The sequence below is a fragment of the Camelina sativa genome, chromosome 11, assembly GCF_030686135.1.
Source record: "Camelina sativa cultivar CO46 ecotype springtype chromosome 11, ASM3068613v1".
In the NCBI taxonomy this organism is placed as follows: Eukaryota; Viridiplantae; Streptophyta; class Magnoliopsida; order Brassicales; family Brassicaceae; genus Camelina; species Camelina sativa.
The window spans coordinates 6,682,973-6,706,309 of NC_141890.1; the positions used below are offsets into that span (position 1 = coordinate 6,682,973).

The 23,337-nt window shown below is 36.3% G+C and overlaps 3 protein-coding genes, 1 non-coding gene and 1 pseudogene across 6 annotated transcripts; 4 read left to right on the top strand and 1 right to left on the bottom strand.

The window, feature by feature from the left end:
- The first annotated feature begins 619 nt into the window (after positions 1 to 619).
- Positions 620 to 2,314, top strand: LOC104722166 (UDP-glycosyltransferase 79B3 pseudogene; annotated as a pseudogene). The gene has a single exon (XR_015571291.1). The product of XR_015571291.1 is annotated as a UDP-glycosyltransferase 79B3 pseudogene (transcript).
- Positions 2,315 to 10,142: 7,828 nt separating this feature from the next.
- On the top strand, positions 10,143 to 10,249 carry LOC147933695 (small nucleolar RNA R71). The gene has a single exon (XR_015573470.1). It is a non-coding gene; the product is annotated as a small nucleolar RNA R71 (small nucleolar RNA).
- Positions 10,250 to 12,770: 2,521 nt separating this feature from the next.
- LOC104727715 (UDP-glycosyltransferase 79B3-like) lies at positions 12,771 to 16,578 on the top strand. Its single transcript, XM_087472237.1, has 2 exons — positions 12,771 to 13,262; positions 15,298 to 16,578. The coding sequence occupies exons 1-2, from the start codon at positions 12,956 to 12,958 to the stop codon at positions 16,359 to 16,361; spliced, it is 1,371 nt and encodes a 456-aa protein (XP_087328363.1). The 5' UTR covers positions 12,771 to 12,955; the 3' UTR covers positions 16,362 to 16,578.
- LOC147933696 (uncharacterized) lies at positions 13,262 to 15,213 on the top strand. The gene has a single exon (XM_087472236.1). It carries the CDS (start codon positions 13,939 to 13,941, stop codon positions 15,094 to 15,096), a length of 1,158 nt encoding a protein of 385 aa, XP_087328362.1. The 5' UTR covers positions 13,262 to 13,938; the 3' UTR covers positions 15,097 to 15,213.
- A 68-nt stretch (positions 16,579 to 16,646) lies between the features above and the next one.
- On the bottom strand, positions 16,647 to 21,097 carry LOC104722167 (putative alpha,alpha-trehalose-phosphate synthase [UDP-forming] 4). Of its 2 annotated transcripts, none has more exons than XR_015571290.1 (17): positions 20,843 to 21,051; positions 20,651 to 20,748; positions 19,965 to 20,350; positions 19,767 to 19,881; positions 19,563 to 19,664; positions 19,331 to 19,481; positions 19,119 to 19,207; positions 18,972 to 19,020; positions 18,738 to 18,838; positions 18,469 to 18,656; positions 18,255 to 18,372; positions 18,001 to 18,168; positions 17,801 to 17,931; positions 17,624 to 17,711; positions 17,351 to 17,481; positions 17,166 to 17,264; positions 16,647 to 17,057 (listed from the first exon to the last, which is right to left on the bottom strand). XR_015571290.1 is itself a non-coding variant. In XM_010440292.3 (17 exons), the coding sequence occupies exons 1-17, from the start codon at positions 20,958 to 20,960 to the stop codon at positions 16,824 to 16,826; spliced, it is 2,358 nt and encodes a 785-aa protein (XP_010438594.1). In that variant the 5' UTR covers positions 20,961 to 21,097; the 3' UTR covers positions 16,647 to 16,823. The 2 variants fall into 2 exon arrangements, 1 of the variants encoding a protein (XP_010438594.1); XM_010440292.3 differs by having other exon boundaries at positions 17,801 to 17,923; positions 20,843 to 21,097.
- Positions 21,098 to 23,337: the final 2,240 nt, after the last annotated feature.

The following is a 23,337-nucleotide window of genomic DNA, read 5'->3' on the forward strand; positions in this document are numbered from 1 at the left end:
CCCAATTAGACCATCTTTACTCAATTACTCTTATTAAAAAAAAAAACTAAAAGGAAGAAAGAGAAGAGAAAAGAATGAGGATCAATACTTCTGGAAGAAACTTAAGAAACGATTCTCACACAAAATAAGACAGATGTAATTTATTTTGTGGTACAAATATTACAAAAAAAAAAAAAAAAAAAATTGTAAAAAAAATAATTTTTTTTTAATTTTTTTGAGAAATGTTCACAGTTGCTCGTGTAATGATGCCCTTAGTCTCCCAATCACACTCTTTTTAGTTGGATTTCGTACGAGGATAATGAAAATGCTAAGAACCGAACACCACAAGTTGGATTGGTCGTAATAAATAACCTACTGCCCACCATCTGGTACGAGGGTCAACAATGGTGAGTGGTAACGGACCAGACAACGTGTCAGTGGTCAATTAGTATTAATGCTAATGGATCAATGCATGCAAAAAAAAATAATGAAACAAAATAAACGGTGAATTTAGGTTAGATAAGTAACTTTTGAGAGAACACCGACGGAGTGACATTGGCCAATTACACACGTGTTCGATTTTTCATGCCAACCTCGGTATGCACTATATATAAAAGATAAGCCCTTAGTCTCCATAACAGAACAGATATATAAAAAGAAAAAAAAAACACAAAAAAATACATAAATGGGTGGTTCGAGGTTTCATTCACTTATGTATCCATGGTTCGCAACAGGCCATATTACTCCGTACCTTTATCTTGCCAACAAATTGGCTGAGAAAGGTCATATGGTTACTTTCTTGCTTCCTAAGAAAGCTTTGAAACAGTTAGAACATCTCAATCTGTTTCCACACAACATTGTCTTTCGCTCTGTCACCGTCCCTCATGTCGATGGTCTCCCCCTTGGCACAGAGACAGCCTCTGAGATCCCAGTGTCAACCACTGATTTCCTGATGTCCGCTATGGATCTCACACGTGATCAAGTTGAAGTTGTGGTTCGAGCCGTGGAACCGGACCTGATCTTCTTTGACTTTGCTCATTGGATTCCAGAAGTAGCTAGAGACTTCGGCATTAAGACGGTAAAATACGTCGTGGTGTCTGCATCGACGATAGCCAATATGGTTGTCCCAGGTGGTGAGTTAGGAGTTCCTCCGCCGGGATATCCTTCGACGAAGGTGCTGCTTCGTAAACAAGATGCTTACACCATGAAGAATCCGGATCCTACAATCGATGTCGGACCAAACTTCTTTGAAAGAGTCACTACAAGTCTTCTGAACTGTGATGCCATTGCGATAAGAACAGTCAGAGAAATCGAGGGAGACTTGTGCGACTATATCGAAAAGCATTGCAGGAAAAAGGTTCTCTTGACAGGGACAGTGTTCCCTGAGCCAGACAAGACTATACAGCTAGAGGAACGATGGGTTAAGTGGCTAAGTGGGTTTGAACCAGACTCAGTGGTGTTTTGTGCCTTGGGCTCACAAGTCATTTTAGAGAAAGATCAGTTCCAAGAACTCTGTTTAGGAATGGAGCTAACAGGTTCACCGTTTCTTGTAGCGGTTAAACCACCTAGAGGCTCATCAACGGTTCAAGAAGCACTTCCAGAAGGATTCGAGGAGCAGGTTAAAGGAAGAGGAGTTGTTTGGGGAGGATGGGTTCAACAACCTTTGATATTGTCTCATCCATCGGTAGGGTGCTTTGTTAGTCATTGTGGGTTTGGGTCAATGTGGGAGTCCTTGCTGAGTGATTGTTAGATAGTCTTGGTGCCACAGTTGGTTGATCAGGTCCTCAACACTAGATTGTTGAGTGACGAACTCAAGGTTTCGGTTGAAGTGGTAAGAGAGGAAACAGGATGGTTATCCAAGGAGAGCTTGCGCGATGCTATCAATAGTGTGATGAATAAGGACAGTGAGATCGGGAATCTGATGAAGAAGAATCACACCAAGTGGAGGGAGACACTAGCTAGTCCTGGATTCATGACCGATTATGTCGATAAATTCATAGTCATTGAAGGATCATGTCTTTGGAACCAACCATGACTGAAAGATAGGAACACTATGATGTTTCTAAGTATGAGGGAGTGATCAATAAGGTTGATATAAACCAAACTATCTTGAAGTGCTTCTGTTTCCTACTGTGTGTGTGTGTGTTTTTTTTTTCTTGTGTATGATGTTTCTAAGTGTGAGTGGGTGATCAGTAAGGTTTGTATAAACCAAATTATATATCTTGAAGCTAAGTACGTTATTTGTTTAATTTTCAAGTTGGCTCTATATAATATGTTTCTTGGATGTATGGTATTGCTTTGTGAGTTATCTTTCCAATAGAATAATTTTTTAAAAGGATAGTTTCTAATCCATTAAAGAACAGAAGGAAGAGAGGGACAAAACAAGAAATAAAAAAAGAGACAGAGACAGAGAAAAAAACTTGCAAAAATATCAAGAGAGACTACTTGTGGAAAATGTTTTATATCCAGTAACCAGTCTGCCTTCATACAAGGGAGACTACTTGTGGAAAATGTTTTACTTGCCACTGAGCTTGTGCAAGGTTTCAATCAGAAGAACATCTCCTCAAGAGGTATGCTTAAGGTGGATCTTATGAAGGCTTTTGACTCGGTTCATTGGAACTTTATAATCAACACGCTCAAAGCAATGGAGTTCCCCACCCAGTTCATTTCACTGATCCATCAATGCATCTCAATGACAAGCTTCTCTGCCTGCATCAACGGAGAACTATGTGGCTATTTCAGGGGAGCAAAAGGTTTGCGTCAAGGCGACCCTCTCTCACCATATTTGTTTGTCCTGGCCATGGAAGGACTCTCACAACTCCTCATGAAAGGTTTCAGTACAAATCAAATAGGTTCAAACCCAGCTGCTAAAGACCCGCTCATCTCTCATTTGGCATTCGCAGATGACATTATGATCTTCTTCGATGGCAAGACCAGCTCTCTCGCTAATTTTGCTGCAACTCTCGAGAGGTTCTCCAGAATATCTGGTCTTACAATGAACCTAAGAAAGACTGACCTTTATGTAGCTGGAGTGAACCACATTGAAGCTTCTCAGATGGCTTCTTTAGGCTTCAACATCGGTTCACTGCAAATACGCTACCTTGGGCTTCCACTTATGCACCGGAAACTAAGACTAACAGAGTACAAACCTCTTCTGCAGAATCTCACCAATCGGTTCTCTTCCTGGGGTTCTCGAGCTTTATCCTATGCTGGTAGACTCCAACTTATTACGTCAGTCATCTATGGCACTATTAACTTCTGGATGTCTGCGTTTATCCTCCCCAAGGGTTGCATTAAAAAAATCGAGACTCTCTGCAGGAATTTTTTATGGAATGGTGATGTGTCCAAAACTGGTTCAGCAAAGGTGGCTTGGGTAAACATATGCACCCCGAAAGAGGAAGGTGGCTTGGGACTCCGGTCTTTAACCCACTGGAACAAAACCCTGATCCTTAAGCTTATTTGGAGATTGTTTACAGCAAGAGACTCCCTATGGCCCCTTTGGATGCACAACAATAAGATAAAAGATGGATGCTTTTGGGACTTGGACAAGAAAAAACAGAGCTCAGGTACACTGATTGCTATGCTCAAGCTCCGCCATATTGCGAGCAAATTCCTAAAAGCAAAGCTGGGCAATGGTCAACAAATAAGCTTCTGGTTCGATAATTGGACTCCATTTGGAGCGCTTATCGACTTCATGGGGATCACTGGACCAGCTCAAACTGGCATTTCTCTCCAAGGAAAAGTCACCGCTGCTGCCTCTGCATCAGGATGGTCCCTCAGACCAGCAAGATCACCACAGGCCGAGACACTGCAAATCTACCTTACCACTGTTCCATCACCTACTCTCTCCACGACATCTGATTCTTATGCTTGGCAAATTGGATCAGAGGAGTTAGCCAACTTCTCAACATCCAAAACCTGGGAAAATCTTAGACCTCGGGCTAACCCTATACCGTGGACAAAACAGGTTTGGTACAAAGGCGCTATACCTAGGCACGCTTTCCTTTTCTGGCTGATGCATCAAGATAGGCTGTCCACAAGGTCTCGACTGGTTCGATGGGGATTACCGTTTGACCCTAGCTGTTGTATTTGTGGCCTTGCTCGGGAAACTCGCGAGCACCTGTTCTTGAGATGTGAATTCAGTGAAACGGTTTGGACTAAAGTCACTCGACGTCTTGGTTACAGACCTTTCACTTTCCACACATGGGACGCTTTCACGGCTTGGTTGGATCTCAAAGACTCCACTTCTCCACGATGCCTCCGAAGATTGACTGCACAAGCCACCCACTATGCAATTTGTTTGGAACGAAATAACAGGTATCACAACAACATCTCGACAGATGCCCACACCATATTCAAGCAACTGGATAGACAAGTTCGAGACGCTATTTTGGCAAAACAGAACAGAAGGCAATTCAAAGATCTTTTACTTGACTGGCTGAAATATGACTAGGTTTACCTACTCACGTTCGATTAACGAATCACTCATACCATGTTTTTTTTTTTTAGGCAAGGTGATGAGCGCTGTATAACGCTTTTGTAAATTCAGCAAACATTATGTTTAATGAAATTCACATATTTTCAAAAAAAAAAAAATATATCAAGAGAGAGAGAATGATGCAAACGTGTTTGAAAAGTGCCAAATTTGCAGATCAAATATTCAATGGTGCCATTTAGCCAAGCATCTCTCGATACAGAGATAATGAAGATGAATCAAGCATTGTTGTTTGTGCAAAGCATGTGGATCAATTGCACAACGTCTTCGGATGAGTCAAGGAAATAGCGAGCCTTTGTGTACGTTTGTCCAATAGCTACGGAGAAGTAGTTCTCTCCCTTGAGGTCAACAATCTTGGGGGAGTCACCACCTGAAGAAGGAACTGTCTTAGTTTTCTTGGTCACCTCGGGATCGAAAAAAGTGTAAACGTCTTCGTCCTGTAACATAAATCAACCCTTGTATCAGTTACATTCCATGGATGGTTTTAATTTATATGTTAGTAATTAGTAATCAATAATATTGTGCTACATAATAAGAAGCTTACTTTTCCTAAGAAACAACCAATGCACAAGAGAAAATCAATTGGTGTACTCATTGACTTATTGTGCACTATGTCTCCAAGAATACGCTCCATTGCACTTCCCTAAAGTAACAGAGAAAAATGAGAATCTTTTGGGTATGGATGATATATAGAAACAGAGTATTTATTTTACCTCTGTTACACCAACTGCATGGACTTCAACAGACTGGCCTCCTCGAACAACAATAGTGATGAAAAGCGACAGTGAGATCGGGAATCTGGTGAAGAAGAATCACACCAAGTGGAGGGAGACACTAGCTAGTCCTGGACTTATGACCGATTATGTCGATAACTTCATAGAGTCATTGAATGATCTGGTATCTGGGACCAACCATGACTGAAAGATAGGAGCATTATGATGTTTCGAAGTATCACGGGGTGATCAGTAAGGTTGATATAAACCAAACTATCTTGAATTGCTTCTGTTTCCTAGTGTGTGTGTGGGCAGGGTGTGTTATTGTTTTTGTATTATGTTTCTAATTAAGTTGCAGCGGATGATCAGTAAGGTTTGTATAAACCAAACTATCTTGAAGTACCTTTATTTCCACGTTGGCTTTTGAAGTGTTTCTTGGATGTACGGTGACGATTCATTGCTTTGTGAGTTAGCTTTATAACACAATAAAAATTCGTAAGGAAATAGTTTCTTAACCAATTAGATATCTAGAGGCTCCTCTATGCACCAAAAAGTTTTCTGTTGCTAGCTAACTGTTGGTTCTGGTCCGACAACTGGTCACTTTCTAAAAACCTCAGACACTACTTGGAAATAAAGAGACATGTGAGATTAGGCATCTCACCACACCATTACTCTAGTAGATTTTTGGGGAAATGGAAACTGGTTGGATATCAGAGAATAAGTTTGTAACCAAAAACAAAAAAACAGTTGGTTGGCTACTTTTTCTCCACCGACACTTGTTTTCTTATAAACTAGGTAACATCTGCAGATCAATTGGTGGCAACTTGTCCTGTGGGAAGGTTGTTAAAGGGTGAGGATCAAGGTTCGAGGAACGTCTGACGCACCAATAACCTACTGGTGGATTTGGATATCCACAGGGTTAGGATCGATGCCCTGCAGGGCCAGTTTGGGGTCCGTTTGGGCAGCTAGCGGTAGGCTAGCGGGATCTACGAACGGTCCGTTGGAGCGGCTAGCGGTAGACTAGTGGGGTCCGCGAGACGGGTTGTCACATACATATGCGCGGGTTGTTGTATTAGTTATGTTAATTTATTTTAGTTTATGTAATAATCATTAGACTATGAGAACTTTCTGAAAATATTTTTTAACAAAGATTTTCAAAATGGTTTTCCTGAAAAGTGGTATTGAAAAAGATGTATTTTTGAAATTCTCCCTAAAAATGCATATATAACAAACAAATTTCCTAAATGTCAATAATATACTTTATTTATTCAAATCATACAATATCAAAACAATACCACTTATTTTAAAAATATATTATTAATGATAAAAATACAAATTTTCTATGATATTCAAAATTTATCCAAAACATTTAATAATTAAATTCCAAAATTATATTTTAAGTATCAATTAAATTTATCTCCTATAAAATCATATGAAATGTAATAAAAGTCTCAAAGATTAATTTAATTTTTAATCTCTTTTATATTCACCTTAATTTAAGCTATATTGCTAGGTTAAATTCTAATGATTTCCTCTTTGTAGTAAAGTTTTGGAAATGGAATATCAAATTTTTTTTTTATAAATCATTAAATTACAAAATTTTGAATTAAATAAACTTTTTTTTGTCAGCAATTAAATAAACATTATAATGATCTTTATATAATTATATTTTGGATCAGAAGAAGTAAATCTAATGATGATTATAAAAAAATGTATAACAAATTTTTTGGAGGTAAGAGAGAGTTACAAATGTATCTTTTTGTTTTGGCGATTTCAACAAGTTCCTTCGGTGGATACCTATCCTTGGCTTTTACGGTATATTTGGAAGGGTCAAAATGATAAAATTTTTAGTAACTTGGACTCTAATCCACTAGCACTTTTGAGGTTAGCGGAAGACGAATCAAAGGTTTGGTTTTCGGCGCAGGGTGAGGCTCCCAGAGATCTTTCATACGGATAGATACAGACGGGCCTTGCGAGTGGTTGTAATTTGGGGTGGACATGCATGTCACGAGTTATAGATGTTATGTGGATGGCACTTAGAAAGCAACAGATCAGTATGCTGGTCGCAACTGGTATTGTTTGTCCCATGTCGGGGAGCCCCAAATGGGAGCAGCCAACCTCCGTCGTAGTCTTTCTCCCCTTCACGCAGAGGTAACTCGGACGAGTCAGAACGTACTTGCGAATCTTGTTCTGTCTTCTTGCTCAAGTTCTGTTTTTGTTCGGTGGATTCGACTGTCTCAGTTGAAACGCTCGGGAACAGCGGACTGAGGCGTAGTGGAGGATGTATAACTCGTTTTCTCTTCGTAAAGTTCGTACTCTCCGTCTTCTTCTTCTTGCTCTGCTCGGATGTAGAGCTCTGACTCATCAAACGACGTTGTTCTGTTTTGAGGTTTGGGCTTTGACCTGAGAAGTCGACTTTTTGGAGCTTCTTGAATTGGACCAGAAAATGCATGTACTTCTTGAAATTTGTCTAAGTTGCATATTTTTAAAAATAAAATAAATATACATGAATGAAGATTATTTCTTTAGTTTGATTTCTTCATTGAGCTTTGATCAAAATTAGTATTGTTGAATCTGCATTGATAATTATTTTTTAGAGTCACCAAAATTTTACTATACATATGTACTTGAAAATTAAAAATAGTAAGAAAACAAAGAAGGAAGGAAGAAATACATAAAAACAAATAAATAAAATTGAACAAAACATAAGATAATCTAACAAAATATACCATGAAAAGTTTTGAACCCATGCAAGAATATAAACAAAACAAATAAAATATTTAGAATTTGAGATATGGTGGATGATGATGTGAAAATGGTTATTTATATGATTTCAAGGGATGAAAGTTACATTTCTAAAATAATTTAATTAGAGGTGTTACAATTATAAATTATAGTGTGTTTGAATGAGGATGAATAAAGAAAATAGTCAATTCATAATTTATGTAATTTCATCTACAATTTAGTGGTAAAGTGTAGATATAAAGTATAAATTAATGTACATTCTTACGTTTTTATTTTGTAAAAAAAATAATTTTTTTTATAGAAATTAAATGCTAAATGGACCAGTAAGGAAATAGTGAAACCTTATAAAATCATATGAAATACAATAAAATCCTAAAGATTAATTTAATTTTTAATCTCTTTTATATTCACCTTAATTTAAGCTATATTGCTAAGTTAAGTTATAATGATTTCCTCTTTGTAGTCATATTTTGAAAATGGAATATCAACTTTTTTTATAGAAAATCATTAAATTACAAAATTTTGAATTAAATAAACATTATATTGATCTTTATATAATCATATTTTGGATCACAAAAACTAAATATAATGATGAGTATACAAAAAAATGTATTACAATTTTTTTGGAGGTAAGAGAGAGTTAAAGATTTTGATTTAATAATTATATTATAATAGTTTATTTAGTTAAAAATTGCATACTTTAAAAATAAAATAAATATACATGAATGAAGATGATTTCTTTAGTTTGATTTCCTCATTGGGCTTTGATCAAAATTAGTATTGTTGAATTTGCATCGATAATTATTTTTTACAGTCACCAAAATTTTATTATACATATGTAATTGAAAAATAAAAGTAATAAAAAGACAAAGAAGGGAGGAAGAAATACATAAAAACAAAGAAATAAAATATAACAAAATATATGATAAATCTAACAAAATATATAACCACACTCTTACCATGAGTTTTGAACCTATGGAAGAACTTAAACAAAACAAACAAAATATTTAGAATTTGAGGTATGTTGGATGGTTATTTATAGGATTTCAAGGGATGAAAGTTCCATTTTTAAAATATATTATTATACATATGTAATTGAAAATTAAAAATAATAGAAAGACAAAGAAGGAAGGAATAAATACATAAAACAAAGAAATAAAATTGAACAAAATAGAGAAATCTATCTAATAAAATATATTACCCCACTCTTACCATAAATTTTGAACACATGCAAGAACATAAACAAAACAAACAAAATATTTAGAATTTGAGATATGGTGTATGATGATGTGAGAATGATTATTTATAGGATTTCAAGGGATGTAAGTTATATTTCTAAAATAAATTAATTAGAGAAGTTACAATTATAATTTATGGTGTGTTTGAATGAAAATGAATAGAAATAAATAGTCAATTCATAATTTATATATTTTCTGTTACAATTTAGTAGTAAAATTTGGATTTAAAGTATAGATTAATATACATTATTACATTTTAATTTAAATAAAAATAAATATTATTTTTTTAAAATTAAATACGAAATGGACCAACGAGGAGAGAGTAAAACTTTACTTTTATGTATATAACTAGGTAATATCCCGCGCATATGCGCGGGTGTTGTATTAGTTATATTAATTTATTTTAGTTTATGCAATAATTATAAAACTATGAGAACTTTATGAGAAGATTTTTTTAATAAAGTTTTTTAAAATAGTATTTCTGAAAGTGGTATTGAAAAAGATGTATTTTTGAAATTCTCCTTAAAACTACATATATAACAAACAAATTTCATAAATGTCAATAATACACTTTATTTATTCAAATCATAAAAATATACCAGTTATGTAAAAAATATTGTTAATGATAAAAATAAAAATTTACTATGATATTCAAAATTTACCTAAAATATTTAATAATTAAATTGCAAAATTATTTTTGAAGTATCAATTAAATATATTTCCTATGAACTCATATGAAATGCAATTAAAAATCCCAAATTTGAATTTAATTTTTAATCTCTTTTATATTCACCTTAATTTAAGCTATATTGCCAGGTTAAATTCTAATGATTTCCTCTTTGTAGTAAAATTTTGGAAATGGAATATCAATTTTTTTTTTTATATAGAAAATCATTAAATTACAAAATTTTGAATTAAAGAAACCTCCAATCAATACCACTGAAGAAGATGCTAATCAACTGCACTTCTGAGAACCCATGATGCGGACAGTCTCTCTAATATGCTTTGAATCTCACCCAAGCAGCTTTGTAAGATTCCGCTGGTCCTTGTCTAAAGGTGGAGAGCTTAATCCTCAGCTCATCAGACATCACATCATCATAGAAGTATTTCAAGAATGCCACCTTGATGTCATGCCAGGTTGTCAGAGATCCCGGTTTGAGTTGTCTTAGCCAATGAGAAGCTTACCCAGCAAGAGAGTAGGGGAAGAGCTTGCAATAGAGATAGTCCTCTGTGACTCCATTAGCCTTGATGCTTGTGACTATATCCTCAAAGTGTTCAATGTGTTCTAAAGGCTTCTCATGCGGCAAGTTCTGGAATGGTCTTTGGCCGACAAGAGCAAAGTAGGCAGGCTTCAGCTCAAAATCATTCCTAGAGAATGGAGGAGGGACAATTGCGGAGCGGTTCTCATAGAATAAGTCTGGTCTGTTGAAGTCCGCAAGAGTCTTGACAAGCTCTCCATTGTCGTCCCGTCGCCTCTGAACATTCTCCGCATCGGCTCTGGCATTGCATCGATCGACGTTAAATTACATTATAATGATCATTATATAATTATATTTTGGATCACAAGAACTAAATATAATGATGAGTATACAAATTCTCAACAAAAAAAATTGAAGGTAAGAGAGAGTTAAAAATTTTGATTTAATAATTCTATTATAGTAGTTAATTTTGTTAAAACATTGCATACTTTTAAAAATAAAATATATATACATGTATGAAGATGATTTCTTTAGCTTGATTCCCTCATTGAGCTTTGATTGATATTAATGTTGTTGAATATGCATCGATAATTGTTTTTTTACAGCCACCAAATTTTTATTATACATATGTAATTGAAAATTAAAAATAATAAGAAGAAAAAGAAGGAAGGAAAAAATACATTAAAAAAAAGTAATAAAATTGAACCAAATATAAGATAAATCCAGCAAAATATATAATCACACTCTTATCATGAGTTTTGAATTCATGCAAGAACATAAACAAAACAAATAAAATATTTAGAATTTGTGATATGGTGGATGATAATGTGAGAATGGTTATTTATAGGATTTCAAGGATGGAAGTTACATTTCTAAAATAATTTAATTAGAGGAGTTACAATTATAATATATAGTGTGTTTGAGTGAAAATGAATGAAAAAAAACAATTCAAAATTTATGTAATTTCAGTTACAATTTAGTAGTAAAGTGTGGATTTAAAGTATACATTAATGTACATTATTACATTTTTATTTAATTAAAAATAAATATATATTTTTAGAAATTAAATGCTAAATGAACCAATAAGGAGAGAGTGAAACCTTATAAAATCATATGAAATGCAATAAAAATCCCAAATATTAATATAATTTTAAAAATTGAAAACAACGTTAAATATATATAATACTTTCTAAATTAAAATATAAATCAAACTCTTACAACACATATGTGATATAACAATATTTGATATTGGTGGGAGAGGAGGAGAGAATGATTACTTATAAGATGATAATCCAAATTAGATAATGGAGATGAATTTTTAAAAATAAGAACAATGTAAAATATATATCATGTAGTCTATAATATTAAAATTTAGCATTACAATTTTACAATGATATTTCATTTGGTTTTTTGTAACCCATACAACAAAAATAAAAAAATCGAATGTGGAAGAGAATGAAAGAAGTGAAAGAGAATGAAAGAATGTGAAAATGAGAAAGTAAAAGAATGTCAATATGAGAGAATGAGAGAATACTTATTTATATAATAAGAATTGATGAAAGTTACATTTAGAATTATGAGAGTTACAATTATAATTTATTGTGTTTGAATAAAACTGAGTGGTAGAATATGATTATTGCATAATTTATTTTATTTTCAGTTATAATTTTATTTTAATGTGTTAGTTAAATGTATTGTGTTAATTGAGTCTTAAATATTGTTTAAAACAATTAAAAATTAGAAATAAAAAAAATAGAAAGTATTAAATGAAAATCAACCAATAAAAAATAGCAAAACTATGATTATGTGTTAGTTGGCTATTTAATAACTGGAAATAGTGATTTTGTCAACCTTTCTTTTTTTGTTTTCCAAGCGTTATCAATGTAAAAAAAGAAAACAAAAATACACATAAAAAGAAAAAGACAAAAACAAAAGACACGAGAATTTAGGTTTGATGCTTTGTTTTCCTAAAGTTACATATATACTTGACAAAGTAATTATAAATATTTCAACTGCTTCATAAGAAAGGTTAACTTAAAATTTATTTTTTGAATTTTGTATAAAGATAATGAATGCTAAAGACCTAACAACACCCCACCAAGTTTGATTAGTGACACATGCTACTGTTGCTACACCGTACCATTGGATCCAAAACTATGATATGGACCGAGGCTCATTTATGGACCAATCGACTGCGACATGTGTGTCTACGCCGGGCTCAATTAGTACGATGCTAAAAACAGGACACAAAAACAAAAGACTTAGGTCAACTACGCATGTGCGACATGTGGCCTACTATACTACAGCCCACCATTTGCTACTACGCATGGGGACCAAGCATGCAAGACCAATCGACATGTCGCAAATCAATATCAGTTGCAAGAAAAAAACAAAAACAATAAAACTAAAACAAAAAACAAAAGAAGTAAATAATTTTTGAGAGAGCACAGACAGAGTGACATTGGCCGCCATAGATTTTTCATACCAACCTTGGCTTATATAATATAGCCCTTTTCGTCTCCAAATTAAGCAAAGCAGAGATACAAAAAAAAAAAAAAAAAAAACGAAAAGAAAAAAAAAACATAGATGGGTGGTTCGAGGTTTCATTCACTTATGTATCCATGGTTCGCAACAGGCCATATGACTCCGTTCCTTTATCTTGCCAACAAATTGGCTGAGAAAGGTCATATGGTTACTTTCTTGCTCCCTAAGAAAGCTCTGAAACAGTTAGAACATCTCAATCTGTTTCCCCACAACATTGTCTTTCGCTTTGTCACCGTCCCTCATGTGGATGGTCTCCCCGTTGGCACAGAGACAGCCTCTGAGATCCCGTTGTCAACAAATAATCTCTTGATGTCCGCTATGGATCTCACATGTGATCACGTTGAAGCTCGTGTGATCTCACACGTGATCTCACACCTATGCAAATAATCTCTTGATCTCACACGTGATCAAGTTGAAGCTGTGGTGGAACAGGTACTTTCGGCGAAAAAAAGGCGCGTGAATTTCAATTGCCCCCAAAAAACTCTCTCTCGACTCAAACCTAGAACTTCGGCAATTTCAATTTCGGCGACGCCGCGTCGCCAACTACTCTCCTGTTTCTCACAGGCAAGCTTACTCTCGTCCATCGTCAAATGGGCGGGCGCATGAAGTTTGTTTCAGATTCATCTTCCATCGACATCGCCGCTCCAGATCCTCGATGGCCGTATCTGCATAGGTGGAGGCAGAATTCTTCTTCCTCTACGGCGAATCATCTTCCTTTGTCATCGATGCAACCTTCAACTCTTGGACCAGTGCCGAAAATTGTTAGGTCTGCTTCACTCGACATCTTTACTCAATCTTCTCCGTCAGATTCAAACTCATCTGTCTCAGACGAGCCAATCAAACCAGTGGTGATTACTAGTTAGATAGCTGCTGTGGCTATCGACTTGTCGCTAGAAGAGTCTCAGTCTCATCATCCAGACTCTGTTTTGCCGCCATTTCAAGAACCCGTTAAAGGACCTACGGAGCCATTGGCGGTTTCTTCTCCTTCTTTGTCGCCTCGACAAGGAGCTTGGGCTAAGCCTTTAATGATGCTTTCTTATCCAGAAACATCATTGATCTCTTCTGAGAATGCAGCCATTACTCCACCAAAGTATTGGCCGTCTTCGAAGGAAACTCAAGTCCAAAGTAAAGGGCTGCTAGGAAATGAGAAGCATGCTCGCTCTTTTAAGAATGTGTTGCAGGGCTCGCAAACTATGGTGGACAGAATGGAGGATGATCTCAGGTTTCCATGGGCGGCTAAGATGAATCCAACTTCACGCAATCTCTACAGAGCAGTGGAGCCAGAATACTTACCGGATGGGACTCCTAAGGTTACTATACCGCAACATGTTCTATTAAAGGGACTAGAGAATCAGAAAGAGTACATAATATGGCAGCTCTATAGATGCTTGCCTCCACCTGGTGGTCTAATATATGCTATCTTCAATAAGTTATGGGGAAGGAAATTCAGAATCACAATTAAGAAATTAGGAGATTCAAACTATCTCTTTCACATTCCGGATGAATCAACTAGGTCTTGGATTCTTCAGAGGGGTCTTTGGCATGTTGATGCTTCTTGGACTCCACAAGCATCTTTAGCTATCCCTGAGATCAAAACAATTCCTGTCTGGGTGACTCTAAAAAACATACCCAACATTCTCTACCCAATTCCTGGTATAAATCATATAGCCTCTGGATTAGGTGCACCAATAGCAACCCATAAACCTAGACTAGATCCATTTTTGATGGGTCAGGCCAAGATTTTGGTAGAGGTTGAGCTGAGCAAAGCCTTTCCAACTAAGATTGCTGCTGGTGATATAAATGGGTTTATCTCTATGGTGGAGGTAGAGTATGCTTGGTTACCCACTAATTGTAAGAATTGTGGGCAGTTGGGTCATAAAGAAAAGTGTTGCTTACAGTCTACATCAGTTCCTCAAGTGAATGTAGCTACAATTATTGAGTCATCTGTTGATGTGGTTGCAGGGCTTGTTAGTGAAAATGCTCCAAGTTTCGTTCCAGTTGTTACTCATGAGACTACTGCTCCTATTCAGATCTCAAGCATTGATGTACCAATTACTAATGGTTCTCTCTTAACAGCGGGAGATTCAATCACAGCTTCACCAACTATTGTAGAAGAGCACAAATTGTCAACAACTGTCTCAGTCACTGAGGTCGTGGAAGGGGCAGAGGTCGTGGGAGACTAGGTAGTCGTGGCTAGTGGTTTACATTATCTTATGTTTAAGTCAATCGAAGCGGTTGATTCGATTGTATGTGTGCATCTTTTGCACCCCGTTTTCTAGCACTTAAGTATCTTTGTAATCTGTATGACTTACATCATGGCTCTTTTTAATAAAAACGGTTTTTAGAAAAAAAAAAAAAAAAAAAAAAAAAAAAAAAAGTTGAAGCTGTGGTCCGAGCCGTGGAACCGGACCTGATCTTCTTTGACTTTGCTCATTGGATTCCAGAAGTATCTAGAGACTTCGGCCTTAAGACGGTAAAATTCGTCGTGGTGTCTGCATCGACGATAGCCAATATGGTTGTCCCAGGTGGTGAGTTAGGAGTTCCTCCGCCAGGATATCCTTCGACGAAGGTGCTGCTTTGTAAACAAGATGCTTACACCATGAAGAAGCCGGATCCTACAATCGATGTCGGACCAAACTTCTTTGAAAGAGTCACTACAAGTCTTCTGAACTGTGATGCCATTGCGATAAGAACAGTCAGAGAAATCGAGGGAGACTTGTGCGACTATATCGAAAAGCATAGCAGAAAAAAGGTTCTCGTGACAGGTCCAGTGTTCCCTGAGCCAGACAAGACTATACAGCTAGAGGAACGATGGGTTAAGTGGCTAAGTGGGTATGAACCGGACTCAGTAGTGTTCTGTGCATTGGGCTCACAAATCATTTTAGAGAAAGATCAGTTCCAAGAACTCTGCTTAGGAATGGAGCTAACAGGTTCACCGTTTCTTGTGGTGGTTAAACCACCTAGAGGCTCATCAACGGTTCAAGAAGCACTTCCAGAAGGATTCTCGGAGCGGGTTAAAGGAAGAGGAGTTGTTTGGGAAGGATGGGTTCAACAACCATTGATATTGTCTCATCCATCGGTCGGGTGCTTTGTGAGCCATTGTGGGTTTGGATCAATGTGGGAGTCCTTGCTGAGTGATTGTCAGATAGTCTTGGTGCCACAGGCACAGCTGGGTGATCATATCCGCAACGCAAGATTGATGACTGACGAGCTCAAGGTTTCGGTTGAAGTTGTACGAGAGGAGATAGGATGGTTCTCCAAAGAGAGTTTGTGCAATGCTGTCAATAGTGTAATGAAAAGCGACAGTGAGATCGGGAATCTGGTGAAGAAGAATCACACCAAGTGGAGGGAGACACTAGCTAGTCCTGGACTTATGACCGGTTATGTCGATAATTTCATAGAGTCATTGAAGGATCTTGTGTCTGGACCAACCATGACTGAAAGATAGGAACATTATGATGTTTCTAAGTATCAGGGGGTGATCAGTAAGGTTGATATAAACCAAACCATCTTGAATTGCTTCTGTTTCCTAGTGTGTGTGTGGGCAGGGTGGGTTATTGTTTTTGTATTATGTTTCTAATTAAGTTGCAGTGGATGGGTGATCAATAAGGTTTGTATAAACCAAACTATCTTGAAGTACCTTTATTTCCACGTTGGCTTTTGAATAATGTGTTTCTTGGATGTACGGTGACGATTGATTGCTTTGTGAGTTAGCTTTCCAACACAATAAAAATTCGTAAGGAAATAGTTTCTGATCCAATAAAGAACAGAGGGAAGAGATAAACAAAACAAGAAATAGAAAAAGAGATCATAGAGAGAAAGAAAAAACAAGAGAGAGATAATGACGCAGATGAGTTTGTAAAGTGCCATATAGCCAAGCATCTCTCGATACAGAGATAATGAAGATGAATCAAGCATTGTTGTGTGTGCATAGCTTGTGGATCAATTGCACAACGTCATCGGATGAGTCAAGGAAATAGCGAGCCTTTGTGTACGTTTGTCCAATAGCTACGGAGAAGTAGTTCTCTCCCTTGAGGTCAACAATGGTCGATGATACCTTCTTGGGGGAGTCACCACCTGAAGAAGGAAACGACTTAGTTTTCTTGGTCACCTCGGGCTCGAAGAAGGTGTAAACGTCTTCGTCCTGTAACATAATTCAACCCTTGTATCAGTTACATTCCATGGATGGATTTTTTAATTTATGCATGAAAGTAATAATCAACAATATTGTGTTACATAATAAGAAGCTTACTTTTCCCAAGAAACAACCAATGCATAAGACATAATCAATTGGTGTAGTCATTGACTTATTGTGCACTATGTCTCCGAGAATACGCTCCATTGCACTTCCCTAAAGTAACATAGAAAAAACAGATATGAGAAAAATGAGAATCGTTTGGGTATAGATGATATATAGAAACAGAGTATTTTATTTACCTTTGTAACACCAACTGCATGGACTTCAACAGACTGGTCACCTCGAACAACGTCCACTGATGCATTAGAGATCGGTCCTGCCCACAAGTGTTGTAACATGTCTCTTGCTTGAGCTTTCCCAAATTCAGCATCTACAAACAAAAACAAAGATCAAGGAAACAAAGATAACAAGTGTTGGGGGAAAAAAAGTGCAAGTGGATGATTTATAATTGACAATTATATGCTCTGGAAATGTATATTTTCTGCGAGCTATAGGAATGTAATTATAACCACCTGCATGTTCGTAGTTCCATACAAGGGAAGCTTCGCTTGTTTCAAAATATGATCCTGGAGTTCTTTCAGTGAAGTACTTGAAAACATGCTGTAAACAGAAAACAACCACAAAAGATTGAAGATTGTAAAGTTATCATTATCAATAGTGAGGTCTGAAATATATATAGATTTACTAACCTTGACACCATCAATCCATTCCAAATTCATGTGTTCTGTTATTTTTGTCACCCACTCTCCACTTGTATGCCTTAGAAACATTCCATTTTCCGCAGCCAGCCACATGTTATATTCTCCGAAGTTCTACGTATCTTAGTTACAGTGTCAGATCACAACCAAAAAGATAAGTAAGTTTAAAAGGAAGAGAGGGAAACATATACCTTATCCAATATGTTTTTCTCACTTCTACTCAGAACAACTACTGTTGTTTTTGGATCACTGCATAATGCTTTTAGTCTTTCTTTGAGCTGATGGTGCAGCTCAAGATTCAGTCCGTCGCCTCTTCTCTCTTGATTTTTCATCGGCTGAGTGAGTGCTCCATAGAATCCCTGGACGTTTTTGACAGTTACACAGATAATTAAGTGACAACAAGAAAAGCTATAAGACAATCTTGATATTTATATGTAACACTTACAAGAACTAGCAGTCTATTGTTAGACTTTGAATATTGTTGAATCACATCATGTTCTGGAAGTTCATGTGGGACATTTGCAGCTTGTAGCTCCGCGTTAGTTGTAATTTCGATAAGTTTACTGCAAAAAAATATTTGTAAGAGTCATCTACAAAAAAAAATATAAGTAAACCACAAAATAGAGATTAAGAGAATTAATGTTTTGATTTCCCCATACTTCATGAAATCATCTGCCCACTGCTGAGTAGAATGAGTTCTCACATATTGAAAATTGATTTTATGTTTTCTCTCCTTTTCTTCAGGTGACATATTTAGAGCTTCTTTAATGGCAGTAGAGACTTCTTTAATGTTCCAAGGATTCACAAGAAGAGCTCCAGCACCAAGTGACTGTCCAGCACCTGCAAACTGTGAACCTCATACAAATGTAAATTAATTACTTTTGAATATTATTGACATCAATATATAACTATATGTGTATTCAATTACCTCACTTAGAATGAGAACCCCTTTTTCTGCTTTTTGACAGGCAACAAATTCAGAACTCACAAGGTTCATCCCATCTCTCAAAGATGTTACAAGTAATACATCTGAAGAAATAAGAAAGAATATAATAAACTTGTTTGTTAGCAATCTACCTTTACAATTTGTGAGGCCAAATCTCATATGTATATATATGATTAAAGTATGGAACCAAATCATCACAAGTAACTTAACAATTACCTGTGATGGCATAAAGTGCGCATAACTGATTAAAGTCAATAGAACGATCCTGATAGATATATGAAATATTTATTAGTATAATTTATTAGTCAGAAGGAAAATGTAACTCGTGACAACAACATATATAAAAGAAAATAAATAACAAACCAGATGAATTATTGGCACAGCTGAGATAGAACCAAAACGACCATTGATTCGTCCAACAAGACCATGACATTGGTCTTTGATCTTTTGATCTGAAAAATAGGAGTATGGGAAACAAACACAATCTAAGAAATTGATGCATATAGTAGCTTATTTAAAGAAGAAGAAGAAGAAGAAGAAGAAGAAGAAGAAGAAGAAGAGATAGAAAAACTTACATTCACCAATACCATTTCTTGTTGGCACTGCAATCTGAAGTAACATGACTTTACCACGCCAATCTTCATTTTCCTCTAAAAATTTCTCAAATGCCTGATATTTTTGTGGAATCCCTTTGATCGTATCGAGACGATCTACACCTAATATCAACTGTCAACAAAATTAACAATGTTAGATCTTTTCCACCAATTTAAACATCAAAAATCATAGAAAGTATATAGATATATCTACCTTTCTACCACCAAAATCGTTTTTAAACTTCTCCATGTATTGTATGACCTCAGAGAGTGCACTTGTGTTTATAAACCTCTCAGGTTCTATCCCAATTGGAAACTAAAATCCAAAGAAAAATGATGAATTAATTACATAAAGAGTTGATTAAGATTAAATCATAGCATATACTCAATCTTAAGAGAGTTAAAGATGGGTCATTACAACAGCTACTCGAGTGAATTTGCCCTGATCCACAACTCCTTCGGATGTTGCTTCGATCCCAAGAATACACATGCATGCATTCACGAAATGTCTTGCAAAGTCATAGGTATGGAAACTATATAATCACACAAAAGAAAGTTATGAGATAAGATCTAAAATGATTACTACACTATTCAAAGTAAAAGATATATTACTCACCCGACTAAATCAGCAGTAAGAACAGAGCGAAGCAGGTCAGCTCGCGAGGGCAACGTTTTGTACATCTCGGAGGAAGGGAATGGTGTATGGAGAAACCACCCAACTTTCATCTTACTGTTGTATTCCTTTAGATACTGAGGAAGAAGCATAACATGATAATCATGGCACCAAATGACATCTCCATCTTCATAGTGCTCTTTTACGACATCAAAAAAGATTTGATTCGCTTTCTTGTATGCATCATACTGTGACTGGTATGTTATGGTTGCATCGTTGCGATATTCTGGTGGCGTTCCCATGTAGTGAAATATCGGCCACAGAATATTGTTGCAGTAGCCATTGTAGTATTGATCACACACTTCTTCCAAAAACACTGGGATACATCCCTGCAAACCAAACCAACAGTTTAAATCATATAACGAATTAAAGGTTCTCTAATATAAATATTTTATATTAAAATGAGCAGATCTTTTATTATTATTTTCTATGCAAATGAAAAACACAAAGGTCATCAAAGATCGATTTCTACATGACTAGCTCTCTTTAAATACTGCATATTTAATTTTACGTAACGGTTGCATGATCCGTAATTAATTAAGTCTATGTGTTTCGGGATCTAATTCATAGTAACAAAACAAAACATGACTATATACGACGTTACGAGATTTCGAAAACTGTATACGTACCTTTTCAGCTAGGGCAACGGAGAGCGTCTTTTTCCCAACCGCATCATGAACATCTACTCCAGGCCATCCAATCCATTTGGTCTCAAACTCTTTCAAACCTTTTAAGAGATAACCACAAATTAATATATTATATAAAACTGTTTTCTTGTCTTTAATTGATTAATATCACTACCAAATTTTGTATCTTCTTACCTAGAAGAGCACTAACAAGACCACCAGGACTCATCGTGAAAGACCATGACTCTTCTCCAACCCTCTTTGCAGTAACCGGAAGAGACATCGACACTACAAGCAATCGTGGCCTCCCCATTTTAGTTCTAGAAATGAAGTAAAAACTATGAGAAGAATAGTCTTGTCTTTCTTCTTATTTATAATTAAGAAGCTTTTTCATTTTTTATTTTATTTTTATAAACACCAATTAAGAAGCTTAATATCTTTTGGCAGGGTGAGGGATAATAATTAAAAAAATTAGTATATGTTTCCTTTTTTTTTAGATTACATTCACTTTTGAGTTTTGATGATGATTTGTTTCCCAATTAATTAATAATACCTTTTAAATTGCTTTCTTTTGTGAACATCTTTTCACTAAAAGTAAGAAAATTTATTATCATATACTATTAGTAGAATAATCTAGTAAATCAATTAGTCATCACATTTTTAGACATGTATTTTAATATATTATTCTATAAACATATTTTAAAATCACTAGTTATTTGATACATTGTATAGTCATTTAACTAATTTATCTTTAACTCTACAGTATTGCTATTTATTTGATATTCATATATTGATTTGCATATTAATAAAAAAGTAGATATCTTTTTTTTTTTTTTAACGCTTGTTATAATAGAATATAGATAAAGGTTCAAGTACAAACCATCAAAACGACAAAAGAACAGCCATAAAACAGAACAAGAAAAACAGAGCAGACCCGAACAAATCTCTGTTCCTAAACTTCACCGTTCTTGCGCAATCTGATTTTGCAACCAAGCTGGGCCTCCTGACGCAAGGTAAGATGTAAGTCGAACCTCTCTTGTAACACTAGATGCAATCGCCCTGGCCAACGAGTTGGCTTTCGGTGAAGAGAGTATAATTACAACCTCCCCCATCACCCGTATTGCATTTGTGATCTTATTCAGCTCCGAACGATACTTTGGCCAATTGTTTGGGGACTCTAAAGCCGTCACCACCGCCTGGCAGTCCGTCCAGACTTCACAGGTCGTATAATGAAGATCAGTGAGGCTTTGGAGACACCACAGAAGGCAACTAAGTTCAGCAGAAATCCTATTAGTCCGCAGAAGAAAAGCATCTCGCGCATGATATAAGACTTCTCCATTGTGATCCCTTAATATCCAAGCACCGCCACAGTACCATGTCTCCTTCCCCCAAGCTGCATGAATATTACACTTAAGCTTACCAGGAGGGGGACAAACCCAATGGTGGATAGTGAGGCCATGTCTGCTAGCTTCTCTAGAGGCAACCTGAGATATTAAGGTTTGTTGTCGCAGCCATTCTTCAGCTTCTTCAAGCGCCATTGCCACAATCACATGAGAATCCTGATTCCGTTGCGCAAAGATAATAGCATTCCGTGCTTTCCATATCCCCCATAAAATCCAAGGAATAGCTTGTCGTACAACCTCACCAAGTCCAGGCTGCTGCATAAATTGTAGTACTAGGCATATATTGTCAACAACCGAATGTGAGAAACCCTGAGAAGCGATAGGAAGACCAGTGACGGACCAAACCCCATTCGCCAGAGTACATCGAAATAAAACATTGTTGATTGTCTCATCTGCAACATGACAAACCGGACAAAGGGGGTTAACCGAAATACCATGACTTCTCATACACTTTGCAACCGCTAATGCCTGCGATAAGGCTCTCCATAAAAAGAGTCGAATTTTAGGCTCAGTGGCAATATCCCAGATACATTGTTTAACCTTGTTCACCCTAGTCATATCAGTGGACAGTGGGTTCAAAAGATCATTCTCCCGAGCTAGCAACCAGTTCCCACTTTTAACAGTGTATTGGCCATTTTTAGTAAAAGCCCAAACATAGCGATCACAAAGATTTGATGTCGGTGGAAAGGACCTTATTCTAGGTATCTCACATGGTGGAAACAAGTCCTGAAGACGTTGTGCATCCCATGCTCCATCAATGGTGATTAGAGACGATACCTTGAGGTTTAAATCAATCGTCGTCTCCTTATTGAAATGTCTTCTTGGCATATCATCAAAAACCCACTTGTCCAGCCACACATTAGTCTTCTGGCCACTGCCATGAGATTTCATGACCCCTCGTGCTAATAGTTCATGGCCAAACAAAATGCTCCACCAAGCATATGATGGTCTATATCCAATCCTTGCGTCCAAAAAGGGGACATCCACAAAGTATTTCGCCTTATATACTCTAGCCACTAAAGAATGCGGAGAATGGAGGATTCTCCATCCTTGTTTTGCTAACAAAGCCTGGTTGAACCGACCAATATCACGAAATCCCAAGTCTCCACGTTCTTTTGATTGACACACTTTATCCCAGGAGACCCAGTGCATCTTATGGTTGTCCTCGCTTGCATTCCACCAAAACTGACACATCGCACTTGTAAGTTGCTGACATTGATGCTTCGTTAAACGGAAGCAAGACATATCATATACCGGAAGTGCCATAGCCACAAACTTGAGCAAACC